Genomic DNA, 27410 nt, shown 5'->3' with positions numbered 1-27410 from the left:
GTATTTGGGTCAGATGGGGGGAATCCTTTGGAGCTTTTCTTCTGAATGTTGGCACCATGGAAATGATCAGCACAAGGTATTCCTTGATTGTATTCAGTCATTTGCATATAATGGAGCAATACCCTTTTCCCCAGGAGGAATAAGGAAAGGTGGTAGGAAGAAATGCTTTTCTGTTAATTCCAATTAAATATCTTTTAAGAAGATAACTTTGGGAAGCTGGAAATAAATGTTGAAATTGCGAGCAACTTCTGCTCTGCTTTTGTATGGACTTTTGGGGGTCATGGCTGAAATTCAATAAATAAAAGTTTCCCTCTCACATTTTCTCCATCACATTGATATAGTTATCAGGCCAACAGACTAGAAGAGCCATTCCTCCTGCTGGGTTCCTTTTTGCTCTTGAAATAATTCTCTTTACAAGTCCAGCCTAACCCCCAAAAATATCATAGGGCTCATACAAGTGTAACTTCCAGCTGCTTTAGAGCTAAATTAGAAGTGGTGTTAATTGTGTGAATGCAAATAATGTGCATGCATTTTGTTATGTAAATAGCCACAGGAAAGCCTGAGCAGGTTTGGGATCATGAAGGGTGAGGAGGGGTAGTTTAACTCTTTATTTCCCACCACAGTCCTAGTAAAAAGGTCTCTGTTTAATGCTGTTTGCAATTAAAGGAAAGCTTCCATTGGATTCTCACACTTTACTGTGATTGCTGTTTACACAACAAGAACCTGAACATTTAATTGTGTTTGCACAATTAATATCATGTCCTGTTTCACCTTTGTGGTAATACTTTACTTTCTGGAGCAATGTGTACAGAGAGCTCCCATTTCAAAACCCTGTTGGCGGCTGTTTCCTCAAAATTCAAGACTTTGAATCTTGGAATGTATCACAGTTGATCTGTGAGTTTCTGATATGCCTGCTATGTTGCTGCTGAAGAAGAAGAAGAAGGAGAAGAATAAGAATAAGAAGGAGAAGAAGAAAGAAAATGAACACCTGAAACACCCCTGTAGCAAACACTAAGGCTACAGTTCTATATATGATTACCTTGGTATAAGTCCCACAACTTAATGAGGCTTGCTTCTGAGTAGACATATATGTAATTGTGATCTGTCTGTTTTTGCACTTAATTGACTAGCCTGTACTAGCTAGGTCACTGTGTTCCAGTGTCGAAAAGCTGTACAGTTGTTCAGATTTGATATCCTGAGTGTGTGTGTGTGTGTGTGTGTGTGGTGTGTGTTTGTAGCCCAGGTATTAGAATGCAAAGTTAGGCTAGCCAATGTGCAGGTAGAATCAAGGTTAATTCAGCCATGGAGCTGACTAGAACATTGATTTTGTTGTTGCCTTAGAAGAAGCAAAATAAAGTAACAGAACCTCTGCAAGCATATTAAATTCCTTGATTTGCAAAACTTTCATTCATAATTCATAATTTACAGAACGCAGAATTGAGGTAGCTGCCCAGAATTTAATTGTGTTAAGCACAGAATATACACAATCATGGCTATAGAGTTTAAATTAAGTAATTGTTGGTTTTGTAGCACTCTGAGGAAGTGTGTGCAACTGTTTATCTCAAGTGGAGTGAAATAACAAAGAATCCAAAATTCTGTAACTCACTGAAGTTTGAACATGGAACATGTAATGTACATGGTCACTGATTTACAATCAAGCCATCTATCCCTAAGTAATGTTTATCAAAATGCTGAGGGTAAACTATTTCATGCTGTTTTAACTTCCGTAAGCCTTATAGTGAAACATTCTGTTAAATTTTCTTTGAGAGTAGTGTAAAAAGACAACATAATTCATGTTTGGTATTGATGTATATGCTGCATTAAATACTTGTTCAAGCTGTGGATTCTCTTATGTTTATGTAAATATATATTTCAGATTATTTCTCAGATGTTTTTTAAGCAGTGCGTTGTGACTCAATTATTACTGCATCTAGCTTCAAAATCCAGGGGAGAATGTCTTGTAGACAGCACAGGAACTAAAATAACCAAATCCTTCCAGCATGACTACCAGCAAGATATACTAACCCTGAACTAATTTAGAGCAAATTAAGAGGCTGGCTATTATATGGAGTCAACTAGTCTGTTTTGTCTTTGCTTTCTCTTCAATGTTTTAATGTAGCTGCAGATAGTAAGGATGAAGAAATCAAAACACCTCCCAAGAGATCCTTTCTGGGTATGTACTTTACAAACCCAAGCTGCATGAGGTTGCCATCTGAACACCATCTGTTCTTCACTGCTTTTTATTTTTACTTTTTGCCCTTTTAATATTTTTGTCGTGTTAGAAATGAATGCATGATTATCATTTCTACGAAGACGATGCTTGTGCTACATTTTTCATAATAATAAAATCCCACTTCAGTTTTAACACTGACTGAGGAAAAAGATGCATTCAGGTTTGCTCCTCAAGCAAGTTTTTACTCCTTTCCACACATTTTATCTTCAAAATATTATTCTATGTTAGTTTCCTGGCCAATTTTTAGGTCCCTTGATGTGCACATTCTTAATTGATCTTTATCCCCTTTTTTATGCACTCAGTAATAATGTTGTATTCTTCTCATGCCTGAAGTTCAAGAGTAAGAGTTCCATAGCCAGGTTGTTTCAACTTCCCTTGCCAGCATCTGGTAAATTGTAGGAGATGGAAAATAAAATCCAGGTGATTTATGAGATATGGCACCTGCAGATGTTGCTATTGCATTTTAGAGCTGAACAGATGGGTTTCTGTGTGACAACTCTGCCACAGAGATTAAATATAATCCAAGCCTATAATAGGTTTGAATCTGTTGCAAGACTTGAAGCAGCCAGAAGAGAATGGATTTCAATAGGATGCACTTTTTTAAGAGGCTGCAAAGTATTTTACATTCCTTACATTTTGGAATTGGAGGAAATAACATTTTCTCAGTGTGCAGGTTTAATTATTGTATTGTTCAGAACATTTCTGCTGCATCTTTTTCCAAAAAAGGGTTTTTCTTTTTTGCAAAACCTTTGCTGCATCTTTTTTTGTTCTTTGATTTCCATCATTAGCTTGTAGTGATCTTTACCAGTGTGCTGTGCAAAGATCTACTAACTCACAGGATGTAAACTTGCTTGAAACTCCCTGTTTACATTTCTGCTTCCTGTCTTATTTGTGGTGCATGGTTGAAAACAATAATATGTTGAAGTTTAGAAGGTTAGAAATATTACTCATTTGTCTTTTTTCCTGTAACACAGAAAAAGGTTACTAAAGTTGTTTTATTAGCAAGTGTTTCAAGTTAAAAATATAAATAATACAGCCTGAGAAAGTTAAGTGTTGCATTAATGCATATTTATTTATCAATATTCAACTAGCAGACTTGCCAGCTAATTTCAGTATCAATCAGGGCATGTGCTGGGAGTCACACAAACCTGGTTCAAGGTTTAAATGAAAATGTGCACTCTGTGAATGTGTGGAAAAGTAAGTGCTTTAGCAAAACTTGCAGATTGTGGGGGCAAAAAGCCAAATATTTTTCCTCAGTGGCTCAAGTGTGCTTACAGGCCTGGCTCCAGCTCATTAAAATGGGTGCGCGAGTTCTCATCATGCCTACTTGAAATGGATATGTAGCCTTCAAAGGTGAAGAAGAGCTTTGCCAAGTATGCTTTCATGCTAGAATCTGTGACTAAGCACACTCTGTATAGTCGCTTGCAGTTGCAGACAACTGATAAAGAAGTGAGTTGAAGGAGATGGGTACTTGCATCCTATAAAAATGAGAATGGTGCAGCCTGTTCACCAGAGGGTAGGGAAGTGACTCTTACCTTTAAACAATAGGTGACATTTCAGCTGCACAAAAATCAGAGGGTGATGTATATGTGCATGTTAATATGCGGCATTTTATATATGTGTTATATCTGTGTTTGTGTGTGTGAGGAGGCCATGGAGCAGGGCCAGTGAGGGGTGTGGTCTGGGATGGGGCATGATCTGGGTAGAGTCCCTGAGGGTCAGGTGGTACTTGGGGCTCAACCTCATGGACCAGTCCCTTAGAATGCCACTGGTGGGCAGGGTGTTGTGATGTCGCCTACTGATGATATTGCCTGGGGTGAATGCAAAGGGAAGAAACCAAGTAATGGCCAGTGAGGTGAATGATTTGCATATTTCTGCCATGCCATTCAGATCAATGTTATACATTCTCCCACACTGTGCATGTTGCCAACCAGTTGGGAAGGAGCATGTGACATTCCTCACTTTGCTGGCTGAGAAGCTGCTGTGCATAGATCTTCCTGAAACAAAAACTTTTCTATAATGGGATTCCTGAATACAAGGAAGGACAATTAAGTTAAAGAGAACTATTAATCATATTCTGGGGTTGTTTGTTTCCTCTTTCTGTGAGCAACAACTTGTTTTTTTCTCATATTTATATAATTTTTTATATCTAAATTGTTGTGCGTCAATTGAATTATGAGAGTTGTTTATGCCTGCATATTGCAGAATGCACTTTAAAATGTATGTGTTGCTAAAATAAATACTTTCCATTTTTTATTATTGAAATTGGTTAAACCAGAGTTTTTAGGTGATAAAACAGTTTTGTAAAGTGCTGTTAGCTCAAAGAAGGATGTGTTCCACTTTATCTGAGTATCCGTTGTCCTTGGAAACTGTCACTACTATTTCACGCTATAGTATATTAGAGTGACAATGTTACCTAGGGGGTTTAGATGAATAGAAGTTCAGTAAACCTGATATATGATATTGAAGCTGTCATTTGGTATTACCTTCCAGTCACAAACTGAGCTACTTCCTTATGCTCTCTCTGAGGTCCCTCTTGAGCATATTTGTCAGCAGTCTAGCAAACCACTTAGTGTCATTGATTCTTCTACACCCAAAAAGAAAAATTAGGAGAACGATTTTAACTAGTACTTTATTCTGAAAGTGGACTCTTTATTTTCTTAAGCATATGGATAGCTTTCTGTTTTCGAATAGAAACAACTTGGGAAACAAATGAAGAGCAGAGATAATGAATAAAACATTTCAAGCAAATTTTAATATTCAAATTAAGCCTTTGGTCCTCTTAATAAATTAACAGAGTATTTTTTTATTTTAAAAAAACTTGATTCCCCCCATTACATTGTTTAACTCATCCGTGCTAGTGATATTTTGAAGGTGATTAATGTTTTCCTTTAAACAACAAGTTACACACTTGTAACATGTTTGGATTATCATCTTAGAAGAATCATTCTCTGAATCAAGAGAATGCTAGCTGTTTACAACAATGCTCTGAACAAATTAGTCATTTGTTAATGCTGTTGCGGATTTAGTGTCACAGGTGAGATGAAAAGTTTGCTTGACCGCTAACATTATAGTTCTTGTAGACCTCCTGCCATCCCCAGCCAGCTGATTTGGTAATTACCAAGGAAATTGGAGAACTAGAGTCTCTAGATTTTGAGAAGCTAAATTCCTTTTATTATATGGATCTAGTAATGATATCTCATGGCAGTTCATGGATACCCTGCTGCAGTATCTAGCCATTCTTGGTTGCCATCAAAATTCCTCAGTTGTGTTTGCAATCTGCACATAGAGGATAATGCTAGACCTCTTCTCCCCCGTTCCACTAGTCATAAAGTGTGTTCAAATTACCTTGCTCAAGATTATTGGCATCTCTGTGGCGCAATGGTTCAGTGCGTCTGGCTGTTAACCAGAAGGTCGGTGGTTCAAGCCCACCCAGGGACAGCTGCAGGCAAGATTCCTGCATTGTAGCAGGTTGGACTAGATGACCCTTGGGGTCCCTTCCAACTCAATAGTCTATGTTTCAATGATTCTGTCTACACTTCCATGAATATATGATACTAGTGTGCTAATACTGCATGCAGTTTGGTTTTGGGGAGGCGGGTTCAAACACTATTGTCTACATAAGGATCAATAGTGTCAGGAAGGGCAACCAAACTACCTCCAAACCAGTCCTCATGCTTTTATCATCAGTGAACCTTCCACTCCCTCGAGGAAATACCTGTCATATGTAATGGGGTAGCCAATGTGGTGCCTTCTAGATGTTGTGGGTTTAAGTTTCTATCACCCCCAGCAACTATGGTCAGTGGTCAATAATGATGGGAGTTGTAGCCCACAATATCTGGAATGCCCCACATTGGCTATTCCTGTTTTTAATGTGTGATGTAATTGTGAACATTTGTAATGGGACCATTTTCCATCTCTAGGACTGGAGTATTAGGGCGCTTGTTCGTACTGGCTGCTGCCAACTCAGCATGGGAGTGCTATACCTTTTAATCATAAAATTTCATTTATATAGTGCTTTAAAATAGTGCCATGGCTAAATCCATTATTTTAATTTTGGTGCTGGTATTTCCTCCCTTTTTTTGCCTTAATCCATCTTCCTTGGTTGTTTTTTTTTAAACGATTGCTATATATATGTGGAGAGAAAATTATTGCTGCATTTATATGTTCCAAGTTATACACGTGTACAAATTTAAAATGATAGGATGTACTGAGGAGCTGGGGGGCGGGGGGAAAGCTGTGCTGATTTAAAAACAACCAGGTGGCACCACTCACCTCTTCCTGTTTTTATAAAATGATCTGTCCTCACTTCCTCCACCAATTTCCTCTCCTTTCTCGTCTCCATCTGCTGAAATGATCAGCCAGCTTCCAGTTATGAATGTTAATTTAGTTACCATTTCATAGAGATTAATGAGGGTCAAAGCATTTGTGTTGCTTGAGAGCCACTGCTTCAGGCTCCCTCAAGAAGATGATCCTCACTTAGATATATGGAATTAAATATGTGACTGCCTTAATTGGTTGATACCAGAACGCATGAATATTTCAACAATGGATTATCTTGCTTCTGCCGTGTATTGAAAAGTCCTACTTCAAGCAGTTATAGTTTTGGAGCTCAGCCTGTTGTTCCTGACTGCTTTCTTCTGTTACTAGAAGCCAAAATAGTGAACCAATTAACATGGTATTACCCGTCAAAGCAAACAATAGAGAGAGAGAGTGTGTATGTCTAAGTCCACTATTTGAGTTCAGCTGAGGTGCTTCTCTTGCTAGCATTCCTTTCCTTTTCCATAGCCAATGATGAGACTAAGCTGAGCATTCAGTTGTTTCGGAATTTAGTCTGATTCTTAATTTCAGGAATCTTCCATCCTGAAACTGGTCAAAATAAGGAGATGGAAAAGGAAGATGACTGTGATTAATTCCAGACACAGATCATATAAGTGCTGATGGTGTACGGTCTTGCACTTTGAAAGATCACTTGGTTTTGAATTCAAAAAAGAGCATTTGTGGGTAACAGGAAACACCCGCCCCCCGCAAGAGTGAAACGAGGTCTTATTAGAAAAGAAAAGAAAACCCCAATTAAACTTCTAAAAAAGATGCAACTGCTGTATCTAACCACATGAGGGTGCTCTTAGATCTTGAAACTACTGTTTTCAGTTTGTATAAGTTACCGGTAAATTTCAGCTCTTAAGGGAAAACAAGAACCAATATTCTTTGGTATCCAGGGTTCTGATAGTTGATGTAATTGGTAGATGTAGCTCGTCTGCAGCATTCAAATGTTAGGATTTACAGAATAGGGGAGGAACGATGAAAGGAGGGAATCAATTTGATTTTTTATATTTGGAAAAAATATACAAATGCAGCCATTAAATATTGAAAGCATTTATGTAAGCATGAGTATACATTTAGGATAAAATTTATTGGAGCTAAAATGCTGTGATTTTTGGAGTAAAAAACCCCCACCATGAATGGCTAGAGATTAAACCTGTCAAAAGTAATGTGATCGCAGCCCTGAATTTTCTTCACTTTGCATTGCTTCAGTGGGCACAATAGGAAGAACAGGCTGTACAGTGGTTGTATTCCCATGCCTTGGAGGAATTCTCACTGCCCCTGCCACCGCTACCCTTTCCCACTTTCCAAGATAAAATATTCTCTGGAGACTCAGCTTTGTCAAATAGCAGGTACCTGCTTCAGGTTACAGACGCTTCAGGTTACAGACTCTGCTAACCCAGAAATAGTACCTTGGGTTAAGAACTTTGCTTCAGGATGAGAACAGAAATTGTGCGGCGGCAGCAGGAGGCCCCATTAGCTAAAGTGGTACCTCAGGTTAAGAACAGTTTCAGGTTAAGAACGGACCTCCGGAATGAATTAAGTTCTTAACCCGAGGTACCACTGTATTTTAGATGGCAAACAGCTTTCTGTTTATAGGAACATACGTACGACCTAATTCAGGTGGTGGCATTGCAAGATTAGTCACATTTCAAAATCATAGGCATATGTAGCTTGTATGTTATTACATGTTATGTAATAACATACAAGCTACATATGTTATTACATATATGTTAAATATGCTAATGCTTTTGAAATATATCACCTCCTGCAAGTACTGTCACTGCTACCATCTGTAATATTGTCACATGCAAAAAAGCACCCAGAAAAGATGGGGACCAGGATGTGACCAATTCCCAAAGGGTGTGCCCCTATAGTACTCTGCAGCTATTTTGCTGTATTGTTAGTATTATGCTACCACAGTGCTGGCTCATACATTATAGCCCTAATATTCGAAAACCATTGCAAGGAAACAATTTGCTCATGAAATCCCTTGGAAGTGGAGCATGTGATAGGACATGTATTGTAGGCCAAGTATAGAACTGGGAGAAATTATTTGAACATTGACTTATTTGGATCTATCCTAAGAAAAGATCAAAACAAACTGGTAGAAGGCAAAAACTGGTCTTGCTGAGACCTAGAATGCAGAAGAAACTGCTGACGTTTTTAAATGTCTAGTCTCAATGTGGCATATTAGAGATGTGGTGCATCTTACTACAGCATGTGGGCCTTATGTAATCTTCCCAGCAGAGCAGAAAAAGCTCTCTTGCATGTGAAATGCTTTAGTGGCTGTATTTTAGAGGGCTTGCTCATTCTTCGGGTATTTGAAACACCCCACATTACATGACAGACAATAAATGACTTAGGCTGTAATTCTAAAAGCACTAGCAAGGGTGTAAGCCCCATTTGGTATTGTGGGATATACCTCTGAGTAAACGTGCATCAGTTTGCTCTGTTAGTATTTTATCTTGCTTTCTGTCCTCCCTCGCTTTTCATAGTTGTCTTGGCTGGACAAGCTTCATGTATTTTCACAATTGTTCCTATTTATGCCTATCTCTAAAGGATCGTGCAATGATGCTGCCTGTTGCTCAGTATGCAGTGAATTGAGCAAATGATACTTAACATTGAAATTAAATACATTAAACATAATAGAAACACCGCCACCCGACCCCACCCCCATCCATCTTCCCTCTCTCCACCCCCCCTTTCTTTTTTCTTTTTTTTTTTTTCTTTTCTTCTCCTCCTAATGCCTCAACAAATGAAATGGATTTGTAAAAATGTTACATGGAAAAAACAACAACGAGGCATTACACTTACTTCTGTAAAACAAGAAAATCCTTAATAAAATATCAAGATCAAAAAAACAACATTGAAATTAAATAGTATTTGCCTGCAATGATGAAATTAAATAGCTGTGCCATATGTATGCATCTTCCTATATTAATACATTGGTGGTGATTCCTTCTCTCTACTTGGAAGCAAAGGCAAAATACAGTGGTACCTCAGGTTACATATGCTTCAGGTTACATACGCTTCAGGTTACAGACTCCGCTAACCCAGAAATAGTGCTTCAGGTTAAGAACTTTGCTTCAGGATGAGAACAGAAATCGTGCTCCGGCGGTGCAGCGGCAGCAGGAGGCCCCATTAGCTAAAGTGGTGCTTCAGGTTAAGAACAGTTTCAGGTTAAGAACGGACCTCCGGAATGAATTAAGTACTTAACCCGAGGTACCACTGTATAGAAGACGCATAACAAATTGGAGCATTCATTAAAAAGGCAAGTTCTTGTTGAGTATATTTCTTTTTCCTTTATCTTTAACAGATAAAGCATCAAACAGCACTTCAGACAAGTTTTTTCTGGATCCTGGTAGGATCCAGTTCTGAGAACCACAGCCTGTTGAATTACTAAAAAGATGCCAACAGATCCAGCAATGTTAGCAAAAAGGGATGTACACAACTGGGTGCACCCATTAGCAACACGTGACCTCAATCTAGATGATAGTACTAGCATCACGTGGCTTCAGCAAATGAGAGTCTTTCTAATAGCCCACCTTCAAAGCTCCAGAACTGCCACCTTGGAAACAGCATCATTTTAATCAGAGCAAGGGATGAAGCAGAAGCTGAAATGGTTTGCTGTTAGGATTTAAAATTTGTTTTGTTAGTCACTGTAATATGTGTGTGGGTGTATGTATTTATTTTCCATATGCACTTTTTACACCTAGCTTCTCAGAATGTTTCACTGGATTTCATTTCCGTAGGCTTTGTCCCAACAAAGCCTTTGGGTGTTCAGGTGGTTGTTAAAATGGACTCAGTATACACTAGGTCATGGGTAGACAAACTAAAACCCGGGGGCCGGATCCAGCCCAATCACCTTCTAAATCCAGGAATCAGCATGTTTTTACATGAGTAGAATGTCTGCTTTTATTTAAAATGCATCTCTGGGTTATTTGTGGGGCCTGCCTGGTGTTTTTACATGAGTAGAATGTGTGCTTTTATTTAAAATGCATCTCTGGGTTATTTGTGGGGCCTGCCTGGTGTTTTTACATGAGTAGAATGTGTGCTTTTATTTAAAATGCATCTCTGGGTTATTTGTGGGGCATAGGAATTCGTTCATTTCCCCCCAAAATATAGTCCGGCCCCCCACAAGGTCTGAGGAACAGTGGACTGGCCCCCTGCTGAAAAAGTTTGCTGACCCCTGTACTAGGTTGTTTTACTCCACTCTCTTCCCCACTCTTCCTTTCTCAGCAGTGATCTTCTTGACTCATATTTCAGGATGCTAACAGAGTAAGCATCTTAAAGGTGGGTTCAGAGTTAGCATCTTGAACAGGGGTCAGCAACCCTTTTCAGCTGTGGGTCGGTCCACCGTCCCTCAGGCCATGTGGTGGGCCGCACTTTATTTGGGGGGGGGCGGGAATGAACAAATTCCTATGCCCCACAAATAACCCAGAGATGCATTTTAAATAATCACATTATACTCATGTGAAAACATGCTGATTCCCGGACCGTCTGCGGGCCGGATTGAGAAGGTGATTGGGCCGCATCTGGCCCCCAGGCCTTAGGTTGCCTACCCCTGATCTTGAAGGTATGTTCTTGGATTTATCTTTTTTTTTTTTGTTGGCAGTATATGCTAAGACTCATCTCTGGTCAGTATAAAATACAGTGGTGCCCCGCAAGACGAATGCCTCGGAAGACGAAAAACTCGCAAGACGAAAGAGTTTTTCGTTTTCTGAGCTGCTTCGCAAGACGGATTTCCCTATGGGCTTGCTTCGCCTTTTTTTTAAAACCGCCAATGCATTCCTATGGGAAACCGTCAATACACATTGGTGCTTCGCAAGATGAAAAAACTCGTAGAACGAAAAAACTCGCAGAACGAATTAATTTCGTCTTGCGAGGCACCACTGTAGATGTTGAAAGCTAACTGGAGAATCAGGGAGCCATTTAGGATCTAGGAGGCAAGTCTTAAGGAAATGGCTTAGGATCCAATGGATATCTGCTGAGCTGGGACATCCCCAGCACAACCAGGCTACGCTGGTGTAAACCCTGCCCCCTTGGCTCAGCTTGGGATACATTGGTATATTCACCCCCTCCATTCGACTGAGCCAAGCCCAGTGAATTTAAAGCTTTTTCCTTCACATCTACTGGAGTTCTGCTCTGGGTACCTCTGAATCCGACTCAGTGCCTTTACTGGGTCCCACAACCAGCTCCCACAGAGCTTGGAAAAGGGGTCAGAATTTCTAGTACAGTGGTACCTCGGTTTATGAACTTAATTCTTTCGGTTCTTAAACCGAAACTGTTCTTAAACAGAGGCGTGCTTTCCCTAATGAGGCCTCCCGCCACCGGTGCCTTCCCAAGATTCGGATTCCTTTATTAGACCAAGGTAAAGTTTGCAAACAGGGACACTACTTCCGGTTTTGAGGAGTTTGTAAACCGAATCCATCGTAAACAGGACTGTTCTTAAACTGAGGTACCACTGTATAGGAAACTGTAGGTCCAGCCATCTCTGCTTTTCAGAGTCAAACACTGCCTGTTTAGAAATGTTATGACCATAGAACTTTTGTCTGTTTCTGTTTCTGTGTCAAGTGAACGGATGAAACAGTTGATGAGCTGAAGAAAAGCTCCCTTTCTTTTTTCTTTTAAACCTGCCTGGCTTCTCTCTCTCTCCCCCCCCCCCCCCCCCCATTTTGAGCAAGCAAATAGATCAATAAAAGGGATCCGACAAATCTCTCCTGAATAAAAATTCTTATTCATTATGAGAAAGCACTTGAAAACACATTAGTTGAGAATGCTATCCATACAATTTCGGAGCTTAACTCTACTTTGTGTGGAAGTTTGTGGGGTATTTATTTCTATTTAAAATTTACTCAGAAACATTAACTTTTTCTTTTGACAGTTTTAATTGAGCTCTCAACGGTCTTCTGCCCTCTCCTGCTGCCGAATCCTGTATTTTTAACACACTCTTTCTGCTACCCAATTATTTTTCCGCTGACAGTGATGAGTATGCATCTTTCTTATTTTGCCAGGACTTCTTAACCTTGAAATCTCTTTTGATAGCACAAACCTTCTCCCTCTCCGCCAACTGTTAGAGAAATGGGATAAACACAAGTTCAATCCTGCTGTGAAGGCTTTCTGAGCTTGCTGACTCGCTGAGGCTTAACCTCCTTATGTTTGCACAGGGTTTTTCCAACTTTCAACTTCCTTCCTTTTGTCTAACTCATTACTGTTCAGGAGTCAATATTTTCTTTTCTATGTAGGTTTTGCATCTGGATTTAATAACAGATTACAATAAAATATTTTACTAAGCACCTGGTACCACGTCTCCTAACAGAAAACTCGGGTGGTAAGTGCTGACAGGACTGTAGCTAAAACTGGACTAATCAGAAAAGGAAGTTCTAGTATGTTTGGAAAAACCCAAACTAATACTTAGCAATACAAACTTAAGGGAGGGCAGCTCCTCCCTCGACAGTCCAATGGAGATGGTACATACTTAGTGTTCGCAGAATGCAGCGTGTCTTGGAAATAAAATCAGAAAACTGCATTTGGAATAGGAAAGTCTATTTAGGTCCCTGCCCCCCCCCCCAATTTTTTGTACAGCGGTACCTCTGGTTGTGCACACTCTGGGTTATGAGGTCCGCTAACCCGGAAGTAGCTGCTCCTGGTTGCGAACTTTGCCCCAGGATGCGAGCAGAAATCGCGTACCAGAGGCGCCATTAGTGAAAGCTTGCCTCATATTACGAGCAGTTTCTGGTTATGAACGGACCTCCGGAATGGATTCTGTTTGTAACCAGAGGTACCACTGTATTTGAAACAATAGCATAGGAAGCAAAGTGTCATATCCCTCAGCTGGGATTTAGAATCTTTGTTGGTGGGCTTACCATGGCTACAGGATCTAGCAAACATTTATTCTTGCATGTCTCTACAAGGCCACGAAAACATTTTGCAGGTAGTTGACCTTGGGAAGTAAGATCAGTTTCGCATTTGAGGCCATATAACATAGTCCTGCAGGCTGAAGCCTCACTGCATTTCTGTATGGGCTGGACAGTTCACATCTGTGCTGTTGCCCCTATGACGTTCTATATTCAGTGTAGTAATTTAGAACAGATAATGCCATCAATAAACAAGCAGTCATATTTGTGCAATATCAAATCAACTGAAGTAAAGCGCTAACTGACAGGCTAGTTTGTTAGATTGTCTTCAGCTTAAAGATATAGTAACACATGTCATCACAACATTGATGAATCCTGCCCCAATGTCCTCAGTTACAATGAAGCCTGAATCTTGGGGATCATCTGCTCTTGATTTGGCTTAATTGCCAGCATAATCGTTTACAGATCAGATTTAGCGACTCTCTGGTCTAAGTTTCTTTGAGATACAACAGCCATTTTGTTCTCAAGTCCCCTTGCTGGGATAGAGGGAGATTTTTATTATTTTTACGCGGAGTGAGATAAAGTTTTGGTTTTTTCTTTTTTCCAGATTCGACTCCTTTTCTTATTTTTGACTGCTTTTCTTACTGCCTGATCTACCAATAAAAGTATCCCAATGACGTGCAAAAGCAAAGTTAGATGGCAAATTACAGCACTCACAGGGAAGAGCTCAAGTCTCAGACAACCAGCACAAGAGCTGACGTCATCCCCCCCCCCCATTTATTGATTTATATTTGGCTGTTGGTGCTGCTGTGCCTTGTTGATGTGCTACAAATGTTAAATGATGCTAGGTTCAGAATATAAATACATCATTTTGTTTCTAACATTTTTTTGCTGGTGCTTTAGAAACCTGGGTGTAAGTGCCTTAACAAAAATACCCATTAAGCCATTTTGTGAGTGTACCTGGCTTTCAACGCCAAACTGCTTGTGAATTCATATTATGTTGTTTCATGCATGCCTGAATTACCAAGATTGGATTATACAATAATCCATTGAAGCTGTAAAGAGTTTCCATACAGACATGTAGAAAAAAGGTGTTAAAACAGAGCTTTACCAGGTACTCTCTATACATTTTTGGTTTTAGCATTAACAAAATAATAATACAGCTATGTACAGAGTGATTCCTAAGAAGGCAGTGCTGCTGCCTCAGAATTTGAAATCTCTATAGCCCTGGTTTTAATTATTTGTATTCACTATTCCTATCTTCATAACTCTGCACCTTTAAGGCTTTCTAAGGCATGAGAGCTGACACTAAGTAGAGCTCTCCATTAAAATTTAGGGAGCAATACTAAGCATTGGAAGCCAGTGTAATTTACAGTGCCTTACATTAAGCTGGCATAAAGTACACCAGAGCCAAAATCTGTTCAGTAGTGGGGCTACTGCTGGCTGAGACAACCGAAGCCTAGCAGGGAGAAAACAAGCCTTTGAAATAGAGTTTGACCTACACCATCCTTTCTGCTAGTGCACCTTCCTCAGGATTGCCGGGTCATGTGACCAAGCTGATCAATGTTAAGATCCAGAGTCAGTCTGCCCTGCCTTGTCCCTGTCCCTCCCCTCGAACACCCAATTTCCAGGGCTCACAGTCCCATACCTTCTGCTGGTTTTGCCCTGGCTAAATCAGGATGGGGGAGTTATGCTGGCATATTTAAAATAAGTATTTTAAAATTCAAATTTTGGGGTAGATTAAAACATTTGCAGATTGACATAGAAATAGAACAAAATGCACTTATGAGTGGAAACATGCAAAGTAACATGACATGGAAATACTGTTTTATCCATCTATATTTAGAAAATAATCAAGGTTAAAAAAAGGCTGTTGAGCATTGTTCTTGTATTTTTGCTTGTGTGCCGTTGTATTTTCCGGCCATATTTGCCCCATTACTATAGACTTGAGCTCTACAATCACTGAGAGGAATAGCATGTTCTTTCAAGGTATCAACTGAGCAATTTCTTCACCTCTTTTGTTGCTACAATCTACAGACTTCAGAAATCTTACTGGAATCTCATGCTGCGTTTCTTTCAAATGTACATACCTCAAAAGAAATATTGTTCAACGTGGGAAGAATCTGGTGTGGAATCTACTATTACTGCAAAGTACTTTGCAGATAGCCTCTCAAGCAAAATGTGTTGTTTCTCAAGATTCAGACTTGATTGCTGCTGTCTTTTGGGAATGTTTTAGGCAGAAGAATGTGACTGTTTGTAATATACTCTTTTAATTTCTTCTTGAGATGGAATCTCAGTCGTGATACATCCAGTGTCAAGGCCTACATTATGATTACTCCTCTCATCTTCCAAATTTACTTCCATATGTGTCTGTATTTCTGTTTCTTTCTGTCTTCCATTTCCTGCATCTGCCCCTTCATCAAAATCCTGTACATGATTAACCAAATCAACTGCTCCTCATATGGTGATGAGATTTCCAACAGTTTCCTCTTGCTTCAATTCTATACGTGAGTTCATTGAAAAAAATGTTTTGATGCCACACTTAATCCACATGGAAAGAGTGTTGACCCCCCCCTCCCCTTTTTCATTTTTCTTGTATTTTCTTTGCTGGCCTCCTAATTCATGAGAATACATTTTGGAGAGATGATTTGTAAATTAATATTTTTATATCTTTAAAAAAGGGGGAAAGATAAAAATACAAATATTATATACTAATAATTTAGTAGTAGTAGAAGTAGTGGTAGCAGATTAGTAGTAATATTTCTGTACGTTAGTATTCAAAATTCTACCATAACTGGTACATTAGTACCAAATGTGGCAATGCTGCGTTAGACTCTGTCATAAAATAGTACTGAAGTGGTTGCCATGGTGATATAGAATGGGAAAGTAGTGGGGTAAATATGACCCCACTTATCCATTTAAGGGTTAAATCACACGGATAAAGTGATGCTATTTTGAAAGTAAGTGGTATTATTCATTATACATTTCTCAACACTACATAATATTATGGATCATAATTTTTATGAACTATGACATATAAAGCTCTCACAAAACTAGTATCTAAGACCTTAAGGCAAAAATGCAGATGTGGAGTGTTGTAGGGATACAGTAGTGAGGGATTTCCTATGTAAATTCAAATACATTCAATACTTTGATTTTTAGAGGAGCCAACTACCTACCTAACGATTTGCTCCTAAACAGGAGTGGAAAATTCTGAGAGTTGTTTTGCCCACTGTTTCCAGTTTATTTCTACGAGACAAAATTAAGGGGGACACTGCTGGGATGTGACTAAAGCTGCCGCCTTCCTCTATAGTAAAATATTACATGTTATAACTGATCTCCCTTTAATAAAAAATTGTCCAGTAGCACCTTAGAGACCAACTAAGTCTGTTCTGGGTATAAGTTTTTGTGTGCATGCACACTTCTTCGTGTGTGTGTGTCTGAAGACGTATGCATGCACACTAAAGCTTATACCCAGAACAAACTTAGTTGGTCTCTAAGGTGCTACTCTAGGGATGCGGGTGGCGCTGTGGGTAAAACCTCAGTGCCTAGGACTTGCTGATCGTATGGTCAGCGGTTCAAATCCCCGCGGCGGGGTGAGCTCCCGTCTTTCGGTCCCAGCTCCTGCCCACCTAGCAGTTCAAAAGCACCCCTAAGTGCAAGTAGATAAATAGGTACCGCTTTATAGCGGGAAGGTAAACGGCGTTTCCGTGTGCTGCGCTGGTGCTGGCTCGCCAGAGCAGCTTCGTCACGCTGGCCACGTGACCCAGAAGTGTCTCTGGACAGCCCTGGCCCCCGGCCTCTTAAGTGAGATGGGCACACAACCCTAGAGTCGGACACGACTGGCCCGTACGGGCAGGGGTACCTTTACCTTTAAGGTGCTACTGGACAATTTAAAAAAAAAAATATTTATTTCGACTGCATCAGACCAACACAGCTACCTACCTGAATCTGATCTCCCTTTGTTCAACTGTAAAACTGTTCTCCGGGCTTCACCATTCTTTCTGTCAGTCTCAGCTTTATTTGTAAGCAAAATTTTAAATATAAGTAAAAACTGCAGCACTTAGCTGTGCTCACTTGACGAAAACATCAACAATGCTGCAAGAGCTCCTCTGCAAACTTTGCAGCTTGTTGCAAGTTGGGCAAAATAACTTGAATTGTACACACTGTTTCTCAAGTTAACCAATAATTCCAGTTTAACAACACTTTTTGTCAGAAAATGTCCAAATCAAAATACACAGAGATGAAGAATAATCCAGTAAGTATATATATATTTGGTGGGGTTTTCTTTTGCTAGAGTGGGTTTTTTTGTTTTTGCTTTTATCAAGACCTTTACAAATATAATTTTAATCAGTGCAAATATCAACTATCTCCTGATTCTTAGGAGAGTAGTTTGGGAAAAATAATTTTGCCAGATGTAGTCTGCTCAAGATACTGGGGACAATGAGTTGCTTTGCCCTCCTTTTCCTTGAAGGCAGGCTGATGTCAGTGCTGACACCTGCTGCCCTTCGCCAGCAGATGGCAGTCCCTTCAGTAGGTGGGGCATGTCACCTGCAAGAGAGACTAGGCAAGCCCACCTTCTTAGATCTTTTGCTGAAACTTTAGTATCGCCTCTCTGGATTGGCTGAAGGAAGTGGGGCACTTGGCAGAAGAGAAAGCGGGGGGGACGGGGACTGGACGACTTGTCATGGCATTTTATGTAGGATTACATAAAATGTAAATGCTAGTCTTCACACTACAGTGGTACCTTGGGTTAAGTACTTAATTCGTTCCGGAGGTCCGTTCTTAACCTGAAACTGTTCTTAATCTGAAGCACCACTTTAGCTAATGGGGCCTCCTGCTGCCGCCGTGCCGCCAGAGCACGATTTCTGTTCTCATCCTGAAGCAAAGTTCTTAACCCGAGGTCCTATTTCTAGGTTAGCGGAGTCTGTAACCTGAAGCGTCTGTAACCTGAGGTACCACTGTATATGCAATTCCCAGGGAATTTTTTGCTATCGGGCCCCCTTTTTGACCCCGTGCAAGGGTATGATGTACCCGTTGCACCTCCCTCTCCTGGGCCCTGGGCACTCTGCTCCTCTGCCACTCAAGCTTCCACACTGTCAGGAACTAACCCATAGCCTGGTTTCGTGTGATGTCTAAATCTGGGTTGATGGTTTCCTTCTCTGCAGTCAAGCCCGGAACTTGTAACCAAGATTTATTCTTGTCATACCACTCATGCTTTATTTGTGGGGAGCAAACCATGAGTCCAGGATTGAGCCAGACCAGCTGCAGGAGTGGGGAGGAATACCCACGATTTCAGTAGCTTGCAGCACCACGTTTAGTTTAACGTGGCATATGAACCAGGCCAATACGTGTGCTTTCAGTTGGTCCTTTTTGCAAGAAGGAAAGAGTGCTGTGGCAATTCTGTGCACGTGGCTGTGCAAAAAACACCCTGAATACACATTGCGGGGCTTAGTTAACTTCACTGCAAACCAATGTCATCTTGACTTCACTTCAGTCTGTGTGTGGTTCTTGGGAGGGCTTGTTGCCAGGTCATTTTGCACCACTCCCCCCACCCCCCATCTTCTTGCTGTATTGGAGATGTGACCCTGGATGGAACAGACAGAGCAGTTTGCAGCTTTCTCATTTTATAAAGCTCTGTGTTTGCGTGTGTGCATGTGGTTTTCGGTTGAAGTGCCTAAAGCTCAAGAGCTTGCGTGCTCTTAGCAACTAAAATTGGTGCAAAGTCTCTTCTGCCTTTTTCATTGCACTTTTGAAAGGCCAGCTCACTGGTGAATTATAGCAAACCTTCAGTAACATCAAACCATTTTACCGATATGGGTTGTTGTTTTGTGTGTGTGTGTGTGTGTTGGGGGGAGAAATCAGGTGTTCATTTTCATATCAGTAGGAAAAAATACTATGATATAGATTATTAATTCACCACACCTATATTACAAGGTATAGTGTGGCCTGGGAAAGCAGCTCTTTCTGGCTCATATTGTGAATTAACCCATAGACTCTACTTCACACCACAAGGTGTTGGAGTAGAAGTGGCCCATAGAGGCAGGAGTGGGGTAACTGAGGAAGATTGAAGCAGGAAAAGTTAATGGTATTATGACTAACCCCAGAGAGGATGTTTGGTATTCAATATAGCCCTGGCAATTGCCTATTTATTGATAGAGGAAGACAAGCCAAAAGTCAAGGTATATAGAAGATTTGTGACTGAATCTCTTGACACTTTTCCAATGAAACACAGCCAAGGGAGGCTGCCAAGTGGACTGGAGCTGATGTACAGCTCAGACGGTGAGGTTGGGCAAACTTCATGGTGCTTAGAAGCTGTGAATAACGAGGAAGCAAGCTTGCGCTTTTTCACCTTACCCATTGGATGTGCTTGTCCCGTGCTCTGGTCCTCACCCCCATTTGGGGCTGGCTTTGGGCTTGAGGAGGTCTAGGGCAGTGGCTTTCCCTGTCAATGGTCCTAGCAGCCTTGTTTGGCTGGAATGGCAGTGCTCCAAGCTAGGGCTGGGCAATATATCAATATATTGTCCAAAACTGGTTTGAAGTCCATATTATGATACCGGTTTCATAATTAGTTACCTGGTGATATAGCGTGACTCATGATTTGTGTGTGTGTGCGTGCACACACTATGCAAAAATCACAGTGCAGGAAAAGCTGTGAAGCCAGCCAGTGCCTATACATCAGGCTTCCTCAACCTCGGCCCTCCAGATGTTTTGAGACTACAATTCCCATCATCCCTGACCTGCTAGCTAGGGATCATGAGAGTTGTAGGCCCAAAACATCTGGAGGGCCGAGGTTGAGAAAGGCTCTTCTACATAGTTCCATCCTTATTTCAGACATTGCAATATATCGGTATAATGTTTAGTTGGTGATATATCACAATGTTGAAAAACAGATATTGCCCAGCCCTACTCCAAGCAAGAGTTGTTGGTTTCTCACTGTGTCCCAGAATAATGCAAAGCTGCAGGTATTGATGGGAGTTAAAACAGAGCTTAGATCTGGCTGTTCAGTGTTAGGAGGGCCAAGAGCAGGCATAGAAGTAGGTTTTGACAGGTGCTGTGGCCCTGGCACCTGCTGCCCCCCCCCCCCAAATCAGTGTACATGCTTTCAGCTTTGAGGGCTCCCTCACCAATCATCTTCTCAACCTGCAGATGCCAGGAGATGTTGCAGCGTGTAGATTAGGAGTAGAGCTGGCCAACATGATTCTGCTGCTCCCGCCACACATTGGCTAATATATGGCGGAGGCTTTTGCTCAAGCTCCCCTTTGTGTAGAAGCAGTGAAGTTTTAATCGGCTTTTAAACTATTGATCACACACACTAACCCATGGGATAGGATTTCAGTGCCACTCTGCCTTTTATTCCTTTTTAAAAATGTAAAGCGGATTGCCTCCCTTGCTTCTTTCGTTAGCGCAGCTTCCCTTTTTGGAAGCCGAAGTGCATGGCTTGCCTCCGTGTTTGATGAGCCCTGCTATCACAGACCGCTTGGCAACAATTAAACTGGTACTCACCAGACCCCTCAAGCCTGCTTTTCTGTTACGAGCACATGGAATCTGGCACACTGCTTTCTGAAATATTGTTAGAGCAGATAGCCAGCTGGTAACTGGACTGTAATAGGTTGGGGAGTTTCATTATAGCTACCCTCTGAAAGTTAATGCTCATCTGTGTAGAACTTGGAGGGGGGAGGAAGAAACACCTTCCATTTTTAATGTTCCAAGCAAATACTCCTTTCAGTATTGTCCTGTTGTCTTTTATTTCCTCTAGTTTGCCTGTTCTTCTTAGGAGATAGTGTACATCCCAGACCTGCTTTGGGTTGTTCTTTTTGGTAGCGTGTACACAACTGCTAGTTTTAACCTGGTTTCTATAGAAAACAAGATATTTTTGTTCTCTTTTTATCTGTTTATTTTTACAGTATGGCTCAACACTCTTAAAACATTATCCATCAAAATTAGTGAAATTAAATGTTTGGAGAACATCAAGTTAAGTGTTAAAAGTTGTAAAAGTGCAATTTATGGTCTTCGTCTACATTTTCTATGGACATCTATATCATTAAAAAGTTGTTAGCCATCATAGATGTGGAACGGAAGGGTTAAATAAACTGCTGCTAAACAATCATCCCAAATCTAGACTGATGTAGTCATTTAAAATATATTTTAAAGCCACAAAGGTATTGGGTGAATTTTGGAAGCAATGTTTCACAGGAGTGTCATTTGCTATATCATTTTATTTATATTTCCCCAAGGCATTTAATAGTAATTATTTCACGATGTAACGTGACTTATTTAGAACAGCTTTGCAGAATATTCAAACCCTATTGTTTGTGATGATTTAAAATACTAGTTTAGTTATCTGAGGAAAGATTAGCAACATTAGGGAGTGGTGAAGGAAATTCTGGAAAGCAGCATGACATTATTTACTTCTTCTTGGAAGAAAGGGCTGGTGGTATCCGAAACTGAGCAAAAAAATTATTATGCACCAAAATAGACTTGCATTTTTTTAAAAAAATACAGCTGTTTAATTGTACCCTTAAGAATGCATTTGACTGTTTTTAGCATAACTTTGATAACTGATTTCTCTCCAGTAAAGAACCTAGTAATATCTCCCTCTCATTCCAGTGTAACATGTGCACAAGCCCATCAGTGTGCACTAACTTTAGATACAATTCTGGACCAAAGAAAATAAGGGAATGCTTGGCATCCGCTTTCCATGTCTTAAAGGTAAAGACATTAGGTCCAGTCGTGGCCGACTCTGGGGTTGCGGCGCTCATCTCGCTTTATTGGCCAAGGGAGCCGACGTACAGCTTCCGGGTCATGTGGTCAGCATGACTAAGCCGCTTCTGGAGAACCAGAGCAGTGCATGGAAACACCGTTTACCTTCCCGCCAGAGCGGTACCTATTTATCTACTTGCACTTTGACGTGCTTTCGAACTGCTAGGTTGGCAGGAGCAGGGACCGAGCAATGGGAGCTCACCCCATCGCAGGGATTCAAACTGCCAACCTTCTGATCAGCAAGTCTTTGGCTCTGTGGTTTAACCCACAGTCTTAGTACCATGCAAATGTAAAACTTGCTCATATTCCCCCATACAGCAGAGATAGGAGGATCATTTCTGACCGTTGGCTATTTGGGGTGGGAGTGATGAGAGCTGGAGTCCAAAAACACCTGGAGGGCCACAGGTTCCCCATTCCTGATAAAGAGAGTTGTATGAGCTGTACCTTCAAAGGGGACATATGCTTGTGAGCTGTACCATCATTGGGAGTGCATGATCTCTTTGCAAAGGGCGTTTGTACAATGCCCCAAACCGTGGCGCTGGAGATATTCTGAACAAGCTCTAAGACCGGATAAACCACACTGACTGAAAAGTGAATTTGTAAGTGAGACAATGTATGTGTGAATCAGCCTTGAGATTCTCAGACTTCTCTGTTGGTGGCCATTCGTTCTGTGGCATGATCGTGGTACTCTGTGGTAATATCCCAGTGCTTTATCAGCATGGCTTTTGTTTCAGTCTCTTGTTGTTTTTCTTAAATCAGGGATGGGTAACTTTTCCTCCAGAACTTTTCCTTCCAGGTCTGCATACCAGTGGTGGGTGGAGCTAGAGGGGAGGAAAACTGGCTGTAGCAAGGGATGCAGTAGGTTTCATTCCAGGTATGCAAAAATCAGAGGTTTCTATACTTACACCTCTCCACCCACCCATCCATACAAGTGAGCAAGTCAGTAAATAAAAAAGCAAGCAAGCATTATCATCGCCATACAAAAACAGACAAAAGCAGTTGACGAGTGCATGGAGCAGGGCCATTCATGGATGTGGCCTGGAGATAGAAGGGAAGGGTTCCAAGGACAAGGTAGAGAGGCCTGGAGGGCTGCATTCTAGGTAGATTTTGGAATCGGGCTGAAAGACTTTTCAGAAATAACGCAAAGTGTGTTTTAGCACTATGATCACCCTTTTCTGTTCTCTCATGTATACAGATGCAACCTTCTCATGGTTAGTGGCAAATCATAGCAGCATGTGTCTGAACCCTGTGTCATCTAAATATCCCTCATTCTGCTGCCCTGCAGTGTACCATGAACATATTCTAAGTTTTATCCATCACCACATGCTTGGTTTTTACTGCCTTCACGCTTCTTATCACTGCTCATTACTAATGATTTTTTGTTAGTGTGTTTGTCAAATTCTCAAGTTTATCTCCCAGTTTAGTGTTTGTCCTGGTTTCTTTACATTGCTTGAGTATTCTAATATTACTTCCCCACCCCCTTATGTCCAAAGACTATTTATTGAATTGGTTATTTTTGAGCTTTTGTTTATTATTTATAAATATGAACATTGTCTTTCAGATTTTGACTTGAACTATTTCTGGCACTGGAACAAGTTTACAGATTATGTGCAATGTGTTCTGGCTTTCACGGGAGTCACAGGATACATCACTTACCTTTCTCTTGACTCAACTGTCTTTGTTGAAACTCTGGGCTTCCTTGCCGTGTTCACTGAAGCCATGCTGGGCATCCCTCAGCTCTATCGTAACTATCAGAATAGGTCAACGGAAGGAATGAGGTAAGATGGTATGCATGTCTCTTAAAATACTTCAGTCACGTTTCTGGCTCTGTTCACACACGTAATTATTTCTCATTGCTTCGGCAGCCTTCCCAGAACTACTTTGATTAAAATAGGAAAATAACACAACAACTCTCTGGGGAGGCGAGGGGGGAAAGCTACTTGGAAAGGTAATTTCAAGCTGGAAATGGCAAACAGAGAAAAGGGCTGCAGAACTCTTCTGCCTCTTCTTTCTCTTAATGCCCCCTTTCTCTGAAGCAGCTTTTTCCTTTTCTAAAAGGGCCATTGGGTTATGGTAATTTAATATACCTATACCTTCACCCTTCTCCCCACCCTGGGGTTTCACATGTGTATATACCCATGCAGGACATCCATCTGAAAATCTGTGAGCCCATCAGTGTCCAATCAACATTGCAATCTAACTTGCATTTGATGGCCCCTTCAGAAAAGGAAAAAAGCTGCTTCCAGGAGGGGAGGGTTGATAAGGAGAAGCAAAGTGGAGGCACAGGATATGAGTAGCTTTTCTCTTGTTAGCCATTTCCAGCTTGAAATTGTTTTCCCAAGCAGTTTTAACCCCACCACCACCCTGGGGTTTCAAGTGTGTATATGTACCCATGCAAACACACACATTTGAAAATCTGAGTGCACCAGAGTCCAGTCCACCTACCTGTTTTCTTCTCTACAGCTTCTGGAGTTTCTCTGAAATTCACGAGAAGGACAGGAAGGGAAATAAGCCAAAAGTTAAAAATGTGTGAAGTGTATGAGGAATAGTAATTGTCCTGGCCACCGATACTTGTACTGTAGGCCTGAGAAGCTTGCCAAGGGAGCTCAGATGGAGTATCTTCCAGTAATTTAATATACTTTTGGAATATATGCTAAGGAAAGCCTGCATCACTTATAAACCAATTCCCCCGCCCCCACTTAGATCTGCATTGCAGTTGCTATTTAATAAGACTTTGGAGCTCATTTTGGGTGTAGAGTGTGTTGCAGAGCGGAGAATTTAGGCAGAGAAGTTATAATTCTATTAATGACCATTCTAATCTTGACATCCAAGTACTAGAGCTCCCAGAATAGCACATTAGTAACATCTATCAAGTAAAGAATTGCTTAATTTCTATTCATCTCAGGACTTCAGTAAGTCTCCAGTCATTTCTTGTTATAAATGAGTATTTTAATGGAAGTTAATTGTTTTATAAGAGAGGATTCAGTTTATCACTGGTGGTTAGATTATGTTTAATTTCTTTGACATCATCTGATTAAAAGAACTAGGAAATAAATGCATCATTTCAGAGTTCCCGGATGTTAACATATTGCAAGAATGTGACGTCTGAGAAAAGGAAAGATGATAGTTCACAAAATGGAATTGGTGTCCGAAACTGGGTATCTACCTCTAAAACTTCCTTTTCTTACCAGGTCGTCTTCATCTTTAACTTCTACCACACACCCCTTAACCATTCCTTACTCTTCCTTCATAACCATCATATCCTCACCTGCTGCCTTAGCCACTACTCTTTACCATACTCTTTGCCAGCTCTTCAGTTTTTCCTCTGCTGCAGAGATGGGAAATCTGTGGCCCTCCCAGATATTGTTGGGCTTCCCATCAGCCCCAGCCAGCATGGCCAGTGGTCAGAGATGCTGGGAGCTGGAGTCCAACAGCATATGGATGGCAATAGGTTCCCCATCCTTGTCTAACCATTTTACTCTGTCTTCCAAAGTTACTTCGTTTTGTGCGTATGCTAATCAGCTGACTCGTGGCCATGTAGACTTTTTTCCGAAACTCTGGAGCTCCACTTCTTATTTACACTTTGGGCAATTCTATTGTGGCCATTTGTCCAGTGGTTTTTGTTTTGTTTTGTTTGGCTTTGTCTTTTAAAAAAGCTGATTAAGATTTGAGCTCTACAAAGGTTAATGCAAAGCGAGGGCCTTTTCTTTCTTTTTTAATCACTTCAGGAATGTTCTTTCAAAGAAGAATTGCAAAGAACCAGCCTCATTTAATCACTAAATGCCACATTGGTGTTGATGAATGGATTGCAGTTATGAATGAGGTGCACCAGCAGAAGCCGATGAGTCATGGGTCTGAGAGGTTTTTTAATGGTTGTTGGCAGCACAAGCAGGGAAATCTGGTGGCTGAAACTGTCTGCTTTTGTCTTTTGTTGCTTTTTTATTTCGTTTTGTTACATCAGCATGAAACAGGAGAGCAATTTGAAACATGAACAGTTTTGAGAGTTAGGATGGTTTCTTTCAAGTAGCTGTTTATGTTCAAAGGAGCGGCGAATGCAGTAAGCAGGAACCCCTTTTTTGTTTTCCATTTTTTGGAAGGAGATGGTGTTACTTTGTAGTTCAGTGGAAGAGCAATGGCTTTGCCTGCAGAAGGTCGCATGTTCAATCCCCAACATTTTCAGTTAGAAAAGGGTAGCGGCTGATGGTAAAGCCCTCTGCCTGAGAATTGGAGACCCACTGTCAGCCAGAACAGTTCATATTTGACTAGAGAGGTCAATGGTTTGACTTTATTCAATGTTAGCAGGAAATGGTGCTTGCTGTGTGAAATTTGAAGAGCATGGTAGCTAATGTGCTGTCCTCCAGATGTTGGACTCTACAACTTCCATCAGCACCAGCCAGCATGGCCAGTGCTCAAGGATGATGGGAATTGTACTCCTGTAACATTTGTACGATAGCATGTTGGTCATTCCTGCTCTAGACAGTGACTCATTTTCCAGTTTTTTTCATTAGAATATCTTTGTTTTTTTGATACCACCTACCCATTAGGGTTCCATGATTGAGAGAAAGGTGAGATATAAACGTAAGAAAAATATTATTGCTTATATTTATTTGTTTAACCACACATACTTGTAGAATGCCCACCAATTTGAGGGGGGCGGTATATGTGATGAGGCAGGGCGTGCCAACTCCCTTTCCCCCTGCCACATCTTCACCACCCTTCTCCAGCTCTCCTCAGAGGCCAGGTCTGGCCCTGCTCTTGCATTTTCTCAGTAGCTGCAATTTCACTAGTTGTTAGATGGTCTCACCAGATGAAAGACTGGGCAGTGCAGGAGAAGGGAGGAAGGAGAGGTTGCTGTGCAACTTCACAGAGTTTGAGCTTCCCTTTTCCCACAGTTTTCATTTGATGCTTTGGAGCAGTACACTTGGAAGAGAGCTTGTATATGTGCCTGCATGCTCCATCCAGGAGCAATTGTGGCTCCAGGGGACATCTCCCTGTGATTGTCCCTCTGTGTGTGGGAAGGCCAGACCAGAACCAAGAAGATGGAGCTGGCTGTGCTTTCACTTGCTGGTCCTCTAGCTCTTCAGCCAGGCAGCAGCAGCAGCTTCAGCTCCTTTGGAGTTTCACCACCCCATGGCAACTCAAAGAAACTCTTAAAAGTGGCCCTGTTGTTCCTCTACCCTTCAGTCATGTTGAACAATTTTGGTGTCAGTCAGCACACATTACAATCTCTA

General features: G+C 41.0%; 1 protein-coding gene across 6 annotated transcripts in view; it reads left to right on the top strand.

Moving 5' to 3' along the window:
• Positions 1-27410, top strand: part of SLC66A2 (solute carrier family 66 member 2) — a 58545-nt gene that overhangs the window by 15188 nt on the left and 15947 nt on the right. For 3 of the 6 annotated variants that reach the window (XM_083449215.1, XM_083449217.1, XM_083449216.1), the window contains exons 4-5: positions 2120-2173; positions 23741-23957. The exons of 1 other annotated variant lie outside the window; for it this stretch is intronic. In XM_083449215.1, coding sequence (XP_083305341.1) covers positions 2120-2173; positions 23741-23957 — 271 coding nt within the window. The remainder of the gene's footprint in view (positions 1-2119; positions 2174-23740; positions 23958-27410) is intronic. 2 more of the 6 variants (XM_083449218.1, XM_083449219.1) reach the window with 1 other exon arrangement.

This window comes from Podarcis tiliguerta (genome assembly GCF_965153285.1).
Source record: "Podarcis tiliguerta genome assembly, chromosome: 7".
NCBI lineage: Eukaryota > Metazoa > Chordata > Lepidosauria > Squamata > Lacertidae > Podarcis > Podarcis tiliguerta.
The sequence above is the reverse complement of the archived record's forward strand: the minus strand, read 5'-3'. Positions and strand labels throughout refer to the sequence as shown.